Here is an 18,457-nt window from a genome sequence, read left to right as displayed (position 1 = left end):
TACACCCTGTATCGTCTGTCTTAAACTGAAAAATGAACAGTACTTGTGAAGGATGTCACCTCTCCCAGAAGAATGCTACAACCATCATACGGGATGACCAGGAATCAATTTCCCCTGTAGCAGTGTAGAGCAGTGTGCAGAGATTTACATAGAAGCTGTCCATATACTTTTCTTATGTATTATTAGCAACTCACATCTGTATTCAGTGTAGTGTTAACATGTCTTGTGGAAAATAAACACCCTTTCAGGGAGTTTCTGCTCACTGCATCACCAGTGATCCATGAGGAAAGCTGCAAAATAGTTGGTGTAACTTTGTGAAATATCTGTAGCTATTTTTTTGTGATGTAGTGCGGTTGAGAGAATGAGGAATTGCCTGGTTGATCTCTATTTTGAAGACTTAAGGAGGAGGCAAGTGCATGACCACTGTCCAGTGACCTACCTTCCCTCACACTTCTAACCTCCATCCCCACCTTTCCATCCTGTTACACCCCCAAAACAGTGTTTACCCTTAATACAGCTCTACTGCACTTAGGTGCGGTACACACATTTGGTATTGTTTTAACCCACATCATTTAACAATAAACATCAGTTTTATGTGATTGAAACACTGATCGTAATACTCTGTGATTCCCCCACCCTCCCCCTTTCAGTGGGGAAATTAGAAAAAATGAACCAATTTTTATAAGAAATTTAATGTAACTTAATAAACATTTTTACTAGATGCCATAGTTTTCAAGATGTTTAAGAAATACCTAAAAAGTGACCTTTATACACTGCCACCAACCCCCCCCCCCTTCTCCCCCTTCACACACACACACACACACACACACACACACACACACACACACACACCGAGCAAGATGGCTCAGTGGTTAGCACACGGTATTTGCATTCTGGAGGACGGTTCAAACTCATGTCCAGCCATCCTGATTTAGGTTTTCCATTATTTCCCTAAATCAGTTCAGGCAAATGCTGTGATGATTCGTTTGAGAGGTCATGGCCGATTTCCTTCCCTCATCTGATGGGACTGATGACTTTTCTGTTTGGTCCCCACCATCAAATCAACCAACCGACTGACCACTAGGGTTTGGATGAGCATCTCCATGATACTCCCACACTTAAACAAGTACATGGTGCACTGCAGTACTCTTCTTTGGATTTTTTGTATGAATCCTACTAGGAAGGATTCCCAAGCAGATCAGAATTCAAGAATTGGTCAAACAGTAGATTTGCAGATAAATTTTCTCCCATAATTCTCCAATAACTCTCAGTCTGAAATCTGCCTTTCCTCCAAATAGTTTTATTTGGCAGTTTAACTTGCTTTCCTTTGCTATGCTATCTCATTCCATTCACTCGTGATTATCATATTGTCATCTACTTGTGTATGATACTAACTATTCAGTTTCCCTATATATTATCTCTGTCATCATGCAGGCTGTGAAGCTACAATTTTATCATTTAAGTTGTTCATGTTGATTTTTGGGCATGTTTACTCTGTCACTGTACCATTCATTAGTAATTTGTTCTGTGCCTCTCTTTCCTATTCATAACAATTTCAAAATATGTTGCACTCACTAGTGTTCACTATTGACAACTCATCAGCTAGATCAAAATTATATCCTTGACTGGAATTTGTGTTGATTTTTGAGCTTCAAAAACAAAGGCATGTTCATATCCTGACAGCTACAAATTCTGCACTGATTGTTCAATTGTCTAACACCTGTGGTGTAAAGTACAGATTATCTTAGGATAAATTGTAGGGAACCATAGATCTAGAACAAACTTGATTTCATCTTATTCTTTCTCCCCAGACAAGATCATCATTGGAAGTTACAGCACACAGCACATGAGATTTACTTAAAGTTTTAGCATTGGCTAAGAGTAAACATAGGATCTTTGGATTAATAATTGTTTATGTCATCTTATAAACAATAGTGACTCTGTATTGTTCTAGTGTGGAAGGGGGCAGAGGCAAAGCAATCATGATTAACAGTTGGAAAGTGGGTTTTGAATGTAAGTGCCATCTAAATAAACAAAACAAAAAATGAAATATCAATGCAACATGTTTTATCTGTTGATTCTGGTCATTGTTAGATCAGGCATCCAAGCTCAAATGATTCCTAAATGTCAAAAATCTACAGACTGGTAGTTACATGTTTGCTTTCTTTTAGTGGCAACATACTTCAAGACCTACATTATGTTTTGTTTTTCAAATACAAATAAAATATATGTATGGATTTAAGCCCCAACAATACAATAATCATCTTGGTTTGGAATTCCCTACATCACTTCAATGAATGTTTGGCCAGTAGATTCAGCAATACATGTAAGATTCCCTACCCTGCTCTTGCCCAGTTGATATAGTGCTGCACCACTGAATTACCTGATGTTGTCAGGATAAACAATTCCAGCCATCCCTTAGTCTTTCATCCTTTTTTTACCTCCTGCACCAGCATTACTGAAATTTGTATGTAACACAATCATCATAAATTTTCATTGCAGTCTATGTTGGTTTGGTGGACAGCAAAGTCTGCACTTTTTTGGCGTCTGCAACAAATTTTCAAGTATAGAGGACTCTGTATTTGTATAACTAATGGATGTTAAAATATCAGACCCACCTAGTGTTTGACGAAATTACTTGCTAAGTAAAATAAAGTAATGGAGACTTGGATTTTTCTGTTCCAGTGTACACCTATTGCCACAGATGTGCCACCTCCAGCAGTATTTGAAGCCATTAACAAAGACTTGCTGTCCCAGACCATTAAGACTGGTGCTGGATCACTATCAAAACGGAACCGTGTTCTTATTCAAGAGCATAACACTGAAGAACTTCTTGTTAAATTGGAGGATACAGAGAGGGATACAGTAGCGGGGAAAGGAGAAACTGGTACTTTCAGCCGAAAGCAACCCCTGCTTCGCCTAGCAACTATTGTCAGAAACACTGCTAGTCCGACGCCTACCAGCGTCAGCAACATCCTACGGCCACCTGACAGATTTAAGGTGTGTTGATGACATTATTTAAGAATCAGGATATGTTTGTGTAAATACAACTGTAGAGTGTGTACAACAGGGAGAGGAATCTGTATAATAACAGTTTAGAGTTTTCAATAAAAGTTTAACAGTGCAATTTGTGTTCTGAGCTAGCAGTAAACAATATTATATTGCTTCAAATTTTTGTGAGCTCATTAGACACAGGGCACAAGCTAAAATTAAGTTCAGAAGTGGGAATAATTCAGCTACCTCCTTTTCAGTGAAACGTTTCTGACATTTACCTTAAGCAGTTTATGGGAAGCACACAAAACTGAATGAGAAATTGATTACTAGTCCTGAATGAGAGTCCAGTGCCTTACCACTGACGCCTCTTGTTCAATTTGGACATTGAAACAGCTGTTATGATGTGCACTATTTTCTCAAACATAGTTCACAGTTTATCACGCTTGGTGGTTGCAGTCTACGTTAGTAAACAGATGGTTAGTTGATATACTCACATGAAACACTGCACAGTAATTGCAATATAACACAAATGTGGCTGCTGAGATAAGATTAGGGAATGCCTGTGACTGAATTGTAATAGTAGGAGGTGATGGAGAGCAGTGGAGAGAGTAATGGACAAGTGGTGCTAATAGGTCATCCATAAAGGAGGGCCCCATGGGTTGGATGGTTTGGAGCAGGGGTGGCATCCAAAGAAGTCATATAGTGTTTAGCTTGGATATGTGATAGAATACTACTATGTTAGTCAGAGTCAGATTTTAAGTTTGTTGTTCCTCTAGTTGGCCTCAATAAACTAGATAGATACAAAATTGTACAATTCAAGTATCCATGGCAGTTCTATCAATTTATTTGTATATTTGACCTTCAAAAGAGAAATTATTATGGATCAGAATGTTGTTGGTCAAAGGTATTGAAAAGAGATGCTGTTTTGATGTTGCAATGACAATTGCTTCCTTGATAGCATGGTCATAGTTTTGGGGGAAGGTGTGCTGATACAGCAACCACAGTGATAAGCATCGAGTCTGTTGGTAATTGGACAAGTCTGAGGAAAGATGGTAGAGGAACTAATGAGTATCGTGAATATAGGGAGGTGGACTACTGACTGTCTACTGTAAAAAAGCAGCTAAAAATTCCCTTGACGCCTTCCTAATACACAATCTCCACTCTTTCCAAACTAACTACGTAAGCGTACACCAGATACGGCTTAAATTCAAAGAAATAATTTTGCACCAGTTGAGGCATTTATACTAAGTAAATTAATAAGAGATGGAACTGATCCCCCATGGTACACAAAACAGATCAGAACACTGGTGCAGAAGCAACGAAAAAGTATCCCAAGTTTAAAAGAAAACAAAGTCTCCAAGATTGGCAATATTTTACGGAAGCTCAAAATTTAGTGCAGGCTTTAATGTGACATACTTTAACAGTGAAATTGTATCTTGAAATCTGGCAGAAAATTCAAAAAACCAGTGGCAAGACACGATGAATACCTTAACTGCATTATAGCAATGATATTACCACCTCTGTGGTAATGTTCATTCATGCTTAGCAATCATATCCAACCACTATCTTGACAAAAGATCCTTATCTAAAGACTGGAAAGTTGCACATGTCATACCAATACTCAAGGGAGGAAATAGGAGTAAGGAGTAATCTGATGAATTGCAGGCTCCCATCATTGTCTTCAGTTTGCAGCAGGATTTTGAAACATATACTGTGTTTGATACAGGACAGAATTTAACAATATTATGAAAAGGAAAGTTGCTACTCACGATATAGTGGAGATGCTGAGTCACAGATACACACAACAGAAAGACTGTCACAATATAAGCTTTTGGCCGACAAGGTCTTTGTCGAAAATAGACGACAGATGCTCACATGTGCGTGTACACGCACACGCACAGACACAGACACAGACTGCAGCCTCTGGCAGCTGAAGCCACACTTTGCTCTTCATAGATTAGTAATAATGCGTAAATAATTCATTAGAAGTAGCAGAAAATGGCTATAATTGACTATTGAGAAAATATCCCTTTCCAGAATTGTGTTTGTTTTGATTATAATTGTACTTTGCACATCCATACCCTGAACAAAGCAGACTTTCTTATTTCATCAGTGAAGTCACATTTAACAGTTGTCGTACTTCATCATCAAAATAGTAAATGTACGCCTGAAATACTGTCATTTGGAACAGTGAATGATAAAGTAAGAAAAAATTATTTGCTTTAGTCTGTGGATGCAATTTTTATTGTGCCTACTGGTCCCAAGTTCCACCATCAGGCCATCCTATGATAAGTAATAATAATAATAATAATAATAATAATAATGCAATATATAGTTTAAAATACTTAAGTAATAAACTCATACTAAATATTTTCCCCAAATCTTTGATATAGAATGCAACTTTAAAATACAGGGTGATTGTTATTTAAAAAAAAAAAAAAAAAAAAAAAAAAAAAAAAAAAAAAAACCAAGTGATGTAGATGATGCTAGGCAAGTAATTTAATATGAGGCACATGGAGCTGCAAATGTCTGTAAATGTTCCAGAAGTGGATGACAAATGTCAAACGTATGATTTCACCAGGTGATGTGACTCGCCACATATGCAGTGATTGGGCTTGATGATCTCACCCTCGCTAGTATGGGGCAGTTCTAAACATCGTTCCGCTAGGCTATTCTGTTTTTGAACAGCTTTTGTAAATATGATCTGTTGTAAATATAGAAGTTACAGTTATTCTCCTCTCTGTAAACTAGCAAAACCTGTTCTTATTTTGTTTCTTTGCTTCTTTTTGTGTCTATGGGTATTATTTAGTAAGGAACACTTAGATCATTTATTGGTAACGATGCAGTTGGGAAGCTTGTACTTATTTGCTTGTGGTGCAGTACGGCAGATTTTTGTTGTACTATACTTTGCAGTCAACCAGTAGAGACTGTGAGACTGGTAAATAAAATAATAAATCTTAGTTCACTGTAAACACACAACTGTCTAAGACAATCAATAAAGCACTGCCTGCCAGATGAAGAATCAAACCCACATGCTAAAGACATGCACTGAGGCCCAGAGCCACACAGATGTGAATACTTGACTTGAGACGGGTCAGGTGCGACAGACAGATGGCGCCAATTTTGCATGTGTGGCGAAATACCTCATCTGGGGTCGTCACATGTTTAACATTTGTCATCCACTTGTGGGGTATTTCCTCACATTGGTGGTTCCACGTCTCCTACATTAAATTACTTGTCTTGGTATCGTCTATGTCACTTCAAGGGTTTTTAAACATCAATACGTATCAACCCGTATAGGCAGTTCCTTACCCTTGCTGTGCAATCATGTTTTCCGCCCAAGTGTTTCATATACTAAAAGTAAACGTCAGTGCTATTCTTTCAATGGATGCGTGTTGTGGCCAGCAGCAATAGATGATACCCCTATGTACAGAATTTTTGTTTCTTCTTAAATAAGAGTCACAATGTAAAAAATCTAAAAAATAAAAACAGCACACAATATTAAATGTAAGAAAATACAGAATAAAACAGTCCCCAATGCAATAAAATATTAAATGCAAAATAACACTAATTTATACCACAATGTCATGATATGGATGTTATCCTGTTGTGAAATTTAAATCCAGTACTTATGTCCTAATCTTTCTGGTGCTGTATGACTAATTGATGAGAACAGTTTACATCCATAGTTCCCTGTGGATAAGTGGACATGGTCCCCAAGGGTAGATGAACATTTGTATTGATCCATTGTGCCTTCCAGTAAGAAGAGATCACCCATGGAATGCCTCCGGCCTGGACTCTTCCAACAATTGTTGCAGAGTGTTTACTTTCAGATGTTTCATATTGTTCGTGCCAAAGGCCATCTGGCCGATGGAGCATAAAACATGATTCATTTGAAAAGGCCACCTGTCACCACTCAGTGGACGTCCAGTTGCAGTATTGGTGTGCAAATTCCAGCCTTTGTTGCTGATGAACATCATCAGCATGGATCCATGAACCAGGTGCCTGCTGCAGAGCAGCAACTTTCTCAGAACAGTCATTGAGAAGACACTGTTGGTAGCCCCATGGCTCATGTGGAAAGTCAGCTGCAGCTTTTGCACATCTATTCACTTCACTATCTGCAGCTGTCTTTGACTGCTGTCATCTATGGCCTGTGGTGTACCGCAGTTGCCCCTCTGCCGTGTCTGGATAGTGTCATTTCACCATGCAGGCATACTTTAACCATGGCGGCACACAAATAGTTTACTTACTTATCCATTTCAGAAAGGCTTCGACCCTTGGCCTGAAAGCCAATGATCGTACCCTCTGGGACATCAGATAAATCATTCCGTTTCCACATTACAGTGAAGACTGACTGGTTTCCCCCCTTGCACACTTTATATACCTTCCACTGACAGTGCTGCTACCTGCTACCGTATTTACTTGAATCTAAGCCACACTTTTTTTCCGGTTTTTGTAATCCAAAAAACCGCCTGCGGCTTAGAATCGAGTGCAAAGTAAGCGGAAGTTCTGAAAAATGTTGGTAAGTGTCGCCACAACTAACTTCTGCCATCAAATATATGTAGCCCTACACAGGTATGCTTTGCAGGCACAAAGATAAATACTGGCGCCAAAACCTATGCGTCAGTATATAAATTAAAAGAAAAGGTAGAAGAATGTAAACATTATGCCATGTATTCTTTCGTGTTTGCTGCTATCTCATTTAAATCCTGTCTGCCTAAAAAACTATGAAACTAGAGTGAGACAACAGCAAACGCGGAAGAATATACATATCATGTCATGTTTATATTCGTATTATTCTTATGCTGAATAGTGATACAGTCAGACATGAAGCATGGCAACTGACTAGATTTTTAAATCTAAGATGACTCTAATGTCTGTGCAGAATGTAATATACTAAAGAGGCGTATGCAAAGATTCTCAAACAGAGAAAAATTTTCGCTAAACCCTCATTCAGAACATCATCTATCATACGCAGTCTATTATTTGGTTCTTGTTGATCATTATCAAAGAAAGCAGCAGTGTAAGTAACAACAAATAGCAGTCTCTTGCATTGTTTCGCTTATGAGACAATTCCTTTTTTTTTTATTGCAAGCCGCGGTAGCCTGCACAAAATCAAGCCATGCTGCGAGCGGCGACAGGTCGTAAACACTCATTATCAGAATGCGACAAACAACTCATGACACAGTACAATAATGCATTTTCAGCTTAGAGTGACGTAAACCCTTATGACAAAGAGAACAGCACTTATCAGATCAAAGCAAAATAAGCAATTGATTCAAACCAGATGAAGCACGCGAAAAAGGAAGGGTACCCGTATAAATACAGACGGAGCACCTGACACATAGCAATGGCTACTTGGTAAAGCTTAACTGTTAAGCTTACGACTCTAACCAAACTACTGTAGCTGTATCTTCATCCATTCGAACTCAATTGTGTTTCACGTTACAATGAACCAACTTTGTTTCGATTTGGAGGGGTGGTCTAAAACTTTTCTCTCACCTTGAATTTCGAGTATCAAATTTCAGGAGCGGCTTAGATTCGGGAAATTTTTTTTCCCTTGATTTCGAGTTTAATTTTTCAGGTGTGGCTTAGATTCGAGTGTGGCTTAGATTCGAGTGTGGCTTAGATTCGAGTAAATACGGTGTATGAGAGTGGCTATGTGCATTGACATTGAACTTACGCAGTGGCCACATTAATGTGACTTTGGCTATGTGCGTTGACATTGAACTTACGCAGTGGCCACATTAATGTGACTAGACCATGTATTGGTTGGACATATTCAAATCACTATTTCCTTGAACAGATTTTAACCTCTGTAGCTCCATCTAGTAGCATGGAGGTTATTTCCTGATTTCTTAACACATGTCCTATCATTCTGTCCTTTCTTTTTGTCAGTGTTTTCCATATGTTCCTTACTTCGCATATGTTCCTTATTTTGCCAATTCTGTTAAGAACCTTCTCATTTTTTATCTTGTAAGTCCACTTAATTTTCAACATTCGTTTATAGCACCTCATCTCAATTGCTTCGATGCTCTTCTGTTTCAGTTTTCCCACTGTCCATGATTCACTACCATACAATTCTGTGCTACAAATATATGTTCTCAGAAATGTCTTCCTCAAGTTAAGGCATATGTTTGATACTAGTAGACTTATCTTGGCCAGGACTGCCTTCTTTGTCAATGCTAGTCTGCTTTCTACGACCTCCTTGCTTCGTCCGTTGTGGGTAACTGTGCTTCCAAGGTAGCAGAATTCCTTCACTTTGTCTGCTTCATGACCACCAATTTTGATGTTAAGTTTCTCACTGTTCTCATTTCTGCTACATCTCATCACTTTCGTCTTTCTACGATTTACTCTCAGTCCATATTCATTAGACTTCATTCGATACCGTAGCTCACGTAGTTCTTCACTTTCACTGAGGATAGCAATGTCATTAGTGAATTGTATCATTGATATGCTTTCACTCTGAATTTTAATTCCACTCTTGAATCTTTCTTTTATTTCCATCATTGCTTCTTTAATTTATAGATTGAGCAATAGGGGCGAAAGACTGTATCCCTGCCATACACCCTTTTTAATCCGAGCTCTTTGTTCTGCATCTTCCAACTGTTTTGTTCCCTCTTGGTTCTGGTACATATTGCATATAATCCATCTTTCATTATAACTTATTCCTATTTTTCTCAGAATTTCAAACAACTTGCATCATTTTACATTGTGGAACACTTTTTCTGGGTTGACAAGTCATGTAAGTGTTCTTGATTTTTCTTCAGCCTTGCTACCTTTATCAAACACAATGTGAGAACTGACTTTCTGGTGCCTTTACCTTTCTTAAAGCCAAACTGATCATATAACTGATGCTTAATTTTCTCTTCCATTCTTTTCTGTGTTATTCTCTTCAGAAGCTGGGATACGTGAGCTGTGAAACTGATTGTGCAATAGTTTTTGCACTTATTTCCCCTTGATATCTTTGGAATTGTGTGGATGGTATTTTTCAGAAAGTGTTTTTTTTTCTTTCTTTCTCTCTCTATCTTTTCTTTCTTTCTTTCTTCTCTTCCCCCCCCCCCCCCCCCCCCATGACAATTGCCAAATTTGTTGCTCCTCAGGTGGCTCGATATATGCACATTCCTACAGGAGCTGTAGTAGACTGTACCTGCACAACACGGCAAGTGCATATCCTTGGTGAACAATGCATCGGTGAACAGATAACATGACTAGGCATGATGGTAATTTGTAAAGCAGATCTGTAGTTTTCAATTGTAGTTTTTCTGAAGCAATGGTCTGCAGTTACCATTAACTCAAATTTACAACTCATTTAATATCCAAAATAATTATCAGTTGCTTTTGCGGTAGCGTAAGTGTTAACAATGGAGGTGAAACTGAATTAATATTCATCATGTTCTACATTTGCTGTGAAGCTGTGTGCAAATCCACTTCCCCTTCTTAAAATCTGATCATGAAGTACATAAACGGAAGAAATATGTAAACGAAGTAATAAATACATACCAAAATGAAACTTGCAAATTGTAAAAGAAAAACTACTCGTAAGATTCACCTTACAGGGTAGCCAAAAGTTCCATTACTCCCCATTAATAACCAACATAAAGCCCTAAGATTACGCAAATAAGATGAGCAACAGTTTATTCAGAGGAGTTTTATTGAGATATTAACCACGTAGAGCTGCTTGCTATGTAATCATATATTTCGCAAAAGAAAAATCGCACAGTACCTGTAAAACAAAGGATATGACACAGTGGGTGATTACTAACAATAACAAATGTAGTAGAACCAACGTTTTATTGGTGGTTATCTGCAGTGTTGGTTTACACAACTCTTTCTCACCTTATACACTTCTTTCAAGAGGCCTACTTTTTTTGAGGTTATTTCTGAAATCAATGAAGGTATATTTAATCTGTCTTGTGACTCCAAGGAAATGTGTATTTTTATCACAAAAAGTGTTTCGTTTTATTGAAATAAAATAACATCAGTGGTCTTAATGAAACAAATATACCACTTTGCTTGCTTTCTCCATATAAAAAACTGTTCATTACAAAAGATGTTGATGTTTGTACTTAAGATTTTTGCTCACATCAGGAAACGTCATCTGATTGCAAGCTTTTTAAATATTTCCTCACTTGCACTATTGTTTCTTGTACTGTAGATGCAAAGACAAATTGTCAACTTATGTCTTAATGTACCCTTGAAATCTCAAAATTTGCCAGGGAAAACTGTTAAAATTTGTCTCGAAATCAGGGAATTTCACTTGGGGAAACTTGGGGTACAATGCACTGCTACAAATGGAGATCTTCAAGACTAGGCCCTCTGAAATGCAGGTAAGATGAACATTGCTGATTTTGAGTCTTCGACCTGTTTGAGCAGATTAAAAAAATCATGTAGTATGGGGAGCCGCTAAACAACAAAGTTTACTTCAACTAAAAGTGTAGAGGGGATACCATTAATTCATAGCTGATGTGAAGATGAAGTTTGCTGTTGTCCCCATATCTGCTGTGTCTAATGCCGATCAGTCAGGTTTTGTGAAAGAACTGCGAGCAAACAGCAGTTTATAATTTCTAGGCCAAAAAAGATGGAGTCTGTGTGCAATCTGTTAATGCTATGAAACATTCATGTACAACAATGACAGTGATAAGTATGAGGGGAATACTGTTTCTGCAGCTTTGTATCTGCCTTCAGGAACCTTGAAACATATTAAGACCAAAAATAAAAAAATAATTGTTTAGTAGGAAAAATCATATAATCGGCCTATCAAAATCTCAAAAACAAGGAAAGAATAATTTTTTAACATTTCATTTGAAATGGTTTGCAGCCAGTTGCAGAAATTAATTCATTATTTTTGTTGGACTCTTGGTCTGGAACGAAACCTCCGTCTTTTCAGTAGGACAATGAAAGGACTGTTAATATAATTCAGATTCAACCAAGAACAACCAAAGTGGCTCTCTATAAAGAATTTTTTCGACTGTGGAAAATATTTTAAAGGAAATTGTCAGAGAGTATAATATCCTATAGTTCTTTGCCATTTGAGATTTATCAGGAGAACATTGCCAGACAGTATAATATCCTGTAGCTCCTTACCATTTGAGGTTTATCAGGAGAACATTATTCTTAAATTGCAGTCATTTGTGCAAAATCACTGTGCATTGGCATGTTTTACGAGTTGCTTTAAATTTTCGTGGTATGCAGTATAATAATCAGAGTTACAGCCAGTATCATTACATATCTGTCTAAATAAAATCAGTAATTATTCTGAGGTGCCTGAAAACATTATATTTTCGTTTGTCAGGTGTGCATGGTGTAAGGAAAATGTTTATTTTCAACAATCAAATGACACTCTTCCTTCATTGTGACGACTATGAGGAATAAACAAAGAACACATTGTCACTGATATATACGTTATTAAAAATTATCATAAGAATTGTGCTGCAGGAATAGTGTAAGAAATATTTCATTTCAATACATGAAAGTAATGATTGATGGAAGTCTTCTGTAATGTTATACCAAACACTGTCTTGATTTTATTTTCCTCTGCAAGTCACCTTTGTAAGAATAACATATGAAATAGTTTAGCTGTCTATATTAACTGCTCCTTATTTGAAACATTTTATGGTTAAGGCGCTTCAATTTCACAGGTGTCACTCCAGATATTTCCACTATACAACGCTCTGCTCTCTTGTCACAGCCAATTGTGTGCTAGCCAGTAAGGGCTGTACAAACTGCTGTGATAAGCTTAGCATTGTGTGACAAAAATGAGTAACTTCAACAATTTTTATAAAATGCTGTGATGCGTCTTAGCATTTATTTCGTTGTATTCCTCCTGCATAAAAAATTTCAGTGTTGGCTTCAACAAGTCGAATTGGAACATTCCCATGTGAGTCAGTCGTCCAAATGATCATATCTTTTTCAATTTCTTCTGACCTTTCCTGCAGCCATTTGACCTTGGCTGCCCTGCACTTTCTACTTATTTCATTTCTAAGGGATTTATATTTGTGTATTCCTGTCTTTTTCCCGAACAGTTTTGTACTTCCTTCTTTCGTCTTCAGTTGAAATATGTCATCTCTTGCACAAGGTTTCTTCATAGTTACTTTCCTTCTACCTATGTCTACTGTCCAGCATCTCTTAGAGATTTCCACTACTCTTTGACTGAACTATCTACATTGGTGTTACTTATTGCAGTATCTACATCTTTAGCAAACTTCAAATGCTTCTCATAATTCCTCAGTACTTCAGTAACCTATTTCCTTCTACACTGATTCTTTTGGAAGATTCTCTTGAACTTCAATTTACTCTTCATCATTATTAAATTTTTGCTTGAGTCTATATCTGCACCTGGGTCAGCCTTACAACCTAATATCTGATTTCAGAATCTGTGTCCAACCATTATGTAATCCAGCTGGAACCTTCCCTTGTCTCTGAGTTTTTTTTTATCCACACCTCCTCCTCTTGTGATTCTTGAACAAGAGTATTTGCTATTACCATCTGAAATTTATTGTAGAACTCAATTAGCCTTTCTCCTCTCTCATTCCTACTGCCAAGCCCATATTACTCCATAACCCTTTCTTCTATTCCTTGCCCTACAACCACATTCCAATCTCGCATGATTATTAGATTTTCATGTACCTTTACATACTGAATTACCCATTCGATATCCTCATATACTTTATCTCTTCATCTGCTGCTTGCTACATTTGCAGTATACTTGGACTGTTGCTGTTGGCATTGGTTTGCTGTCGAATCTGATGACGAGAAACCTATCACAGAACTGTTCACAGTAATTCATTCTGTCCCCTCCTTATCTATTCATAAAAAGTTGTACTCCTGTTATATCATTTTCTGCTGCTATTGATACAACCGTATATTTGTCTGACCAGAAATCCTTATCTTCTTCCTGTTTCAGTCCACTGATCCCTACAACATCTGGATTGAGTGTATGCATTTTCGTTTTCAGATTTTCTGGCTTCCCTACTACTTTCAGAATTGTGACAGTCCATGCTGTGTAACCTGTAAAAAGTTATTCAATTTTTGGTTATTCCATCATTTTTCTCATGGTCACCTCCCCCTTGGCAGTCCCCTCCCAGAGATCCAAATGTGGGACTAATCCAGAATCTTTTGCCAATGGAGAAATCATCATGACACTTTTCAGCTACAGGCCACATACCTGATATGTAAGTCTTTAGACATTTATTTAAGGCATGCTTCATATGGTGTCTACTAGTTGCACTGACTTCACCATTAGTTTGGTTTCATACTCCATGATTAAGCAAGCTGTGCTCAATTTTTGGTTTTGTACGTATCCATCCTATTGTGGTAGAGCACATTATCTTCAGCCTCATAGTTATTCATTTATGGGATTGTTGTTTTCTGTGTAATAAATCATGTACCAATGTGTAATTATTATTTCCTGACAATTGCATTTATTGTATTGCGCTTCACGTGTCTTATCTTAGGTGTGTGCCTTTCTTTTAGTAATGTAGATTTAGCATTATCTGTATCAGATAGCTGTGTGAGATACTGTGGGGATGAGGTGTGGATGTTAGCAACTGAATTTGCTTGATTTTCCTCACCTTCCTTTGGCACTGTTTCTTGCTGTGGCCACTCTATGGTTTTGTGTGTGTGTACTGGTGCATCTCCTTGTATTCCGTGCAGCAGTTAGTTTTGTAGGTCATACTGTATGTACTAGACATGCTGCTACGTGAGCGCTTTTATTGTAAGTTACCTTTTGCAGTTCAGCAATTGGCGTTGTGGTTATTTGTAATGATACTTACGCCCTGATGATGTGACTTTCTCAAGTCTATGCCACATCTCTGGCTGTACACTGTAGATCGTCAGGTTATTATTTTTCCGTCTCTGAGCACATATTTACGGATACAGTCACACTTTTTGGTCAGGTCCTGTTTACCTCAATTCTTCTGCTTGACCCAACATTTTTCATGCCTCACCCATGCAGGCACACTCATACTACTGGATAAAAAAATTGTTGATTTTTCTATGTGACGTGTACAGTTTTGTTGTATGCAATTAAAGTATGTTCTGCTGATGGTTTACAGTTTTAATGACCCTTCTAATGTTAATTACTTTGTATAGTATTCTACTTAGTTGTCATTAATTATTACAGTAGCTGTTGAGGAGGAGATTAGTATCCTTAAGTCCTGGTAGTGTACATGCCTTTATCCAAACACAGGGACTTTGAAATTACAAATGCAGTGAATTTTATTCAACTTGAACAATAAACACATTGCCTACATACTTTATCAGTGTAGATGCACTTGTTGGGAAGATGTCCTTCCTCTAAGAACTTGTTCCAAAATATTGTGTTATGTAGAGAGACTATTATTAAGTAACTATTTATTTTATTTCTAAATGATTCCGTCTTTTCTCTGCTCATTGTTCTCTTTAGTAATTTGTTCTACAGGAATTAACCCAGCATTTCTGGATTCCTTCCAAATTATTTTAAGCTATTTCATTTAAATGTGGTAATGACATCAATTTTGTCTATAGTAATTATGTATGCTTCATTTTAACAAAGCTAATTAAAAAAGTTACACAGTGAATTTAGGATAACATGATTTGGTGTAAAGGGCTCTAACCAACGTATCCTGAGTAGGAGCTCAAAATCTTCTCTAGCTCGTTACTTTGACTTGGGATTTAACTTTGAAATTCAAGCTATCAGTTGCAATACCTAGAATTTATTCCATAAATAATGCTGTAGTTTGCAAGGATTAGTAATTATGGTTCACAATCTCATCTCGATGAATAAACAACAGTTCACATTAACAATCATCATTGTATGTTGGCAAGATTTTGAAATGAGTCGAGATCTCAAGCAGTATAGGCCATGATCTTATATATTTTGAGTCATAGAAAGTTGTATGGTTAGTAAGCAGCGATTGCACAGCAACAAATTGACTGTGTATGAAGATTATACTGCTACAGGGGCAGAACACCTATTCTGGAGGGTATCTCTTCTAGTGAAACGAACAAATCGTCCAGAGCTTGCTACTGCTGCAGTGTATTCTTACAATGAGCTGTGTTGACTTAGTACGTGAGGTGGCCCTCCGTCACTGCCTGCCGTGTGTGTGTGTGTATGTGTGTGTGTAATACTATAAATATGTAAGGCTGTTGTCATTTCCTACCCATTACTACTGTTTACTGTTGCATGGCCTCAACAGATTTCTTCTTAATGTAAACACAACATTAACTGCAGATGCTCCAAGTAAGCTGACCTGCATACAAGCACTTGTTACATTAAATTGATTGAGTAGTGCTGCGCACTCACACATTGACAAAACAGTGCCCTGACCTCTAATGTTGAGATGATAAAACAAAACTTCAGTAGAATATTCTGCATAACCCACTGACCAATTTTAAACAATTTCCCAGAAAAAGGCACATAGACCTATGGATCCTCCTTTAATAAAATTCCTCAATCGTCATTTAGTTCATGGTTCTGTGTGGCACTGTATTGCTTTTGCTTTCTACGGATCTGGTGAAGTTCCGTTACCTTCTATTATTGGCCTAAGAACTTAACTCTGTGTAACCTGTGTGCCTATACAATGGCATCCAGGGGGAAGCAAGAATTTGGTTTTAAATATTTAGGATAGTTATTGACTAAATTTAAAAATTTAAAATGCTGTCAAAAATGCTCATCTGTAAGAGCTATTTTCTTATGCTAAAAGTTTAACACAATAACATGAGAATTACAGTTAAAAACTGTGTGTTTGTCTTGATGCAGCATAAATGACAGCACACTAATACCTGGGCTTTACTCACTCAGTATTTGAGAATGAGTTCACTTAGTGATTTCTTCCAACAAACTTAACACGTAATTTCAAACCTTTACAAAACTTTTTCTCACTGACCGATCACTACCACTGCCACCACCACGACAACAACATCAACAACAACAACAACACACACACACACACACACACACACACACACACACAATGAAAGGAAAAATGTTTATCACTTATTAAATTTTCGCTGTTCATATAGTAAAATCTCAGCATCAGACATAAGGTTTTAATTTACAATTTCTTTACGGCCAACTTATAATGGACCTTCACTTCCGGTTAATATTTTTAAATGATACCTGCTCGCTGTTGTATGGGAAAGGCAAGTATTCCAAAGAATAATGAATGTGCAGATAAGAGTCACTACGTTTGCACAATAATGGTCGTAATAAATTTTGACATAAAAAGTAAAATTAAGTAATTGTGAAATTTGATATAATTTTAGATTTCAAATTACTTAAGAACAGTCACCAGTTCACTGTGTGAGCAAAAATTGCTGTAATGATTATTAATTGTTTATAGGCTGTAATTACAAGCTAATCACTGAATTGTAATCAGGCAAGAATGTAATTACAAACTAATCACTAAATTGTAATCAGGCACTGACTCAAGCTCCGATGTAAAACCACAGTAATATCATGACTTCATCAGAAAACCAATTTGTACTGAACACATGCATGTAAATGTTAATTGTTTGAAAAACTGTTCACTTAACAAATAGCTTTGCGTTACTCACTGTAATGGTTAACTCTTACTGATATTAGAAATGGAAATGTTCATAAACACTTGTTTCCTATTATAGTAAGTTACTTATGGAAAGTTCATAATGTTTCATTTAGCTAAGAATAAGTGATTTTACATTACAGTGTTACATAATTTGCAAATATGGGCAGAGTTTGCAATTCATACGAAAAACATGAAATGTATTATTCTGAAGTAATACTTTGTCAACATTCCTAACTAGGCCAGCATTTTTGCTACATCCTAATTAATTAGTTAATTTGAATTAATTCTTTGACATTTAATTATATGACAACATTAATAAAATGATAAAATGTACATATGACAGAAATTAAATCAGAACTTCATTACGATGACAGAACTAATTATGTGAAAAATTTATTAGACACTGTATTGTTGTGTCAGACTATTCACAGCACAGTGTGCGGACAGTATCCACATATATCACTGAATGTTTCATAAGATTATATCATTGTGTGACACATAGTTCAGGAGGTATGATATCATGATCATTGAGCTGCTTGAAAAACTGGCTTGTGCTTAAAATGTAGTATAAATTAACCATACTATGTTCATCCAGTGTTTGATAATGAGAGCACTTAGTGATTTCCAAGAACCTTTAAGCGTAATTTAAAGCCTTTCCAAAACATTTTTTCGGTTACATGCAAAGCAGTTAGGTGTTTGAAGCTGATTTGTACGTGGGAGTTCAGTTCGTTGAAGGTTCAGGAGTTAACTGTACAGCATTCTTTTTTAAATTTGTTAAAGAACAATGCATCTCAGAATTTGATGTTGAAATGCTGTTTGTTCACAATGTCCTGATCTGGGGTCCCTATTTGTGGACCAGCACAGAAGGCTGTTGAAGTGGGTCGACTTCGGCTCACTAATGTTTTGTGTCCTGCCTTTGCCATCATTGGCGATCT

The 18,457-nt window shown here is 37.0% G+C and overlaps 1 protein-coding gene across 2 annotated transcripts in view; it reads left to right on the top strand.

Moving 5' to 3' along the window:
- Positions 1–18,457, top strand: part of LOC126203234 (uncharacterized) — a 171,646-nt gene that overhangs the window by 18,097 nt on the left and 135,092 nt on the right. For both annotated transcript variants that reach the window (XM_049937480.1, XM_049937481.1), the window contains exon 2: positions 2,686–3,000. In XM_049937480.1, the coding sequence (XP_049793437.1) occupies positions 2,686–3,000 (315 nt within the window). The remainder of the gene's footprint in view (positions 1–2,685; positions 3,001–18,457) is intronic.

This window comes from Schistocerca nitens, chromosome 9, assembly GCF_023898315.1.
Source record: "Schistocerca nitens isolate TAMUIC-IGC-003100 chromosome 9, iqSchNite1.1, whole genome shotgun sequence".
Lineage (NCBI taxonomy): Eukaryota > Metazoa > Arthropoda > Insecta > Orthoptera > Acrididae > Schistocerca > Schistocerca nitens.
This window is presented reverse-complemented; position numbering and strand designations above follow the sequence as displayed.